At 39.6% G+C, this 2,625-nt stretch overlaps 1 protein-coding gene across 1 annotated transcript in view; it reads right to left on the reverse strand.

The window, feature by feature from the left end:
* Window positions 1-2,625, reverse strand: part of NPAS3 (neuronal PAS domain protein 3) — a gene marked incomplete at its 5' end in the record, with an annotated part of 100,713 nt that overhangs the window by 7,255 nt on the left and 90,833 nt on the right. The window contains one exon of the mRNA XM_010137060.1: window positions 1,159-1,306. Within this exon, the coding sequence (XP_010135362.1) occupies window positions 1,159-1,306 (148 nt within the window). The remainder of the gene's footprint in view (window positions 1-1,158; window positions 1,307-2,625) is intronic.

The raw sequence follows: 2,625 nt of genomic DNA on the forward strand, positions 1-2,625 counted from the left end.
AGGAATGCCTGTGCTCAATCATAGCAGGACAGAAACAGGCAAGCCCTGATGAACACTCCACTGCTCTGGAAGGCTTCCCACAGCAGCCCTCAATGCTCTTCTGCCAGAAGTTGCTTCCTCCTCTGCCCCAAAAGGAGAATCAAAAGTATTTCAACATGCAAGTTTTGGCAGGCACAGTCTCTTCAGGGCTTGCTGGACTTGGCATAATAAGCCACAATCTAACCCCTAGACATCACTTTGAACTCTCATGGCATCAAAGGAAATGTAACAAACCATGACAAGCAACTTAAAAGAACAGGCCAGAAAATGACAACTGCATTTCATGACAATCTCAAGGTTTCAAATTTTATTTGTTTGTTTATTCTGCTCTGGAATGAAACAGAAAATCCTCCAATCTTATTGAACATTTTCACAACACAGAATGTGTTGAAAGGTATTTTCAGATGAGAAAGGTCAGGTTTATAACTCACTGTCTCTCGGTAACTGTTGGTCTTCCCCTGAGCTCAGAAACCAGTCCTTTAAAAATACTTGGGCTTTCTCAGGGAAGAACATTTCATTCAAGGTATTACTACTATTCCTGTTTAACGGAGTTCTAAAGGTTTCAAATAGTTTCAATTGCTACTTCTATTTAAGTCCCATTTTACAGTTTTCATTGTGATTACTGTCTGATGGTTACAGGGGTAATATATTAGTTCAAGGTTTTTCTCCCGAGAAAATTCATCTCTTTGGAGTGTACTGGCAAGCATCCTTCTGAGAGACATTTTTATAGCATTCCAGAAGTTTGCTTCCATGCAGTTTCTATAACCCAACAAACCGGTGCCCAACACTTCACACCAGATTTTACAACACAACTACTGAAAGCTGGTGTGGATCATTTTTATCTTTGAGCTCAAGTTGGGTGGGTTTCAGGGCAGTGGAGACATGCATAAAATGGTGGAGGGTTTATTTGAAGGCTAAGGAAGAATAATATTAATTCAAGAATAATCCAGTGTACCGAGACACGACAGAGTGTCAGTAAATATAATAAATTGGCACTGCTTTTGAGACGGACCCATGAAAAGTTCTTCTTAACTTTCTCCACTAGGCAATTGCTTTTTCCCTAAAACTCTGACCAACAGAGACAGTAGTTGAAGCGAGAGAAGTGACTGGAAGACCTACCTAAGAAGGTAATTGACCCAGATGATATTCTTCTCACTTGCATTCTTGGCGTTGACAGCTATGGTTGCACTAGACTGTATCCAGATATAACCTCCGTTCTTCTGCATCCAGCGGTAATACTTCGTTACACATTGACCCTTATTCAGCACTGGCAAAAAAATACAAACCACACAGAAGGAAGACTTAGTGCATGTTAGAACTGTGGTAAAGTGATCTTCATTGTACCAGCGCCACAAGTATTAGCAGAAGACACTTGGCTTCCTTTAGGTTTCATACAGCTTGCCAGCGAGATGACAAACAGGATCTGAAGTTCAGTATAACTAGCTGTATGTTTTACAAGTTTTCAAAAGTATAATTTTAATCTGGTTTTGGAAACTCTCGTGAAAGAAGAAAAGTAAAAAGAACTACAAATCTCTTTGGTTCACAGAATACTTATTGCTGTGTGGACATTTTCAATGCACTCGATGTCAGACTGTAAAAAAAGAAAAGGAAAAAAAAGAGGCAAATTTGTATGTGATTTATTCATAGCTCCTAGGTAGACCTCTTTGAGAGTCTGGATATTTGAAAGGTTTGGGAAGATACTCTACCCCTGCTGCTTTGATCATTTCTCCTTATTGCAGGCGATATCAACCACTGAACTTATACATCTGTTTCTTTGATCTTGTCAAACAGAATTTACAGTTCTCAGATGAACCAAATCTCCACTGGTCAGTGGGGGGAAAGTCTTGGGAGAATTTACTTTCTACCAGAGCGAAGTAAATCCACCGACAGACTGTGAAGGAGGCCTAAGGGAGGCACAGAATGGCTCTGTTAGAGCCAAAGAGTGACAGCTCTCTCCCACGTTCGAAATGCGTTAGGAAACAGGGTGAAAGCAATCAGTAATGCGAAGTGGTGTTATTAAATGCTCACAGCAAGAAGGCTTAAAAGTACAGATGTTTAAAGTAATACTTCAGCCAAAATATTGCCAAGCTGAACCGGATTTGGCTTGTGTCTGATGCTTCAGTGTCAGGAGAAGGGGCTGAAATGCAAATCTTTCAGTGGAAGGGAGCAGCATGTTTTTAAAGAAAACCTAAACTGTACAGAACCTGGGTCCTATTGTTACAGGAGCACTTGCTCTCCTCTGCATTTCTCATTAATCCCGTGAAGCTTTGTGCACTAGAGGGCACTGTGCATTCATATACACCTTCTGCTTTTGTCATGTCCTTGTCTCCGTCTGCTAAAATGAAAAACCTCTAACTGCTGTAATAAATTTGGCTAAATTAGCTGCTAAATGGTTATCTCAAGTAATATGTATTTGCATTAATCATCTTGCTCTAAACCAGAACAAGCCAGAGTCCTAAAGACGTAGTAAATTCATATTGTCCATTTAATTACGGCTAATAAGTGCTTCATATACAATAGTTCCATGAAGTACATTTTCTTTTTTTTTTTTTTTTTTTTTTGGGGGGAAAAAAAAAAAATCCACTT

The sequence above is a fragment of the Buceros rhinoceros genome, unplaced genomic scaffold, assembly GCF_000710305.1.
Source record: "Buceros rhinoceros silvestris isolate BGI_N320 unplaced genomic scaffold, ASM71030v1 scaffold2855, whole genome shotgun sequence".
Lineage (NCBI taxonomy): Eukaryota > Metazoa > Chordata > Aves > Bucerotiformes > Bucerotidae > Buceros > Buceros rhinoceros.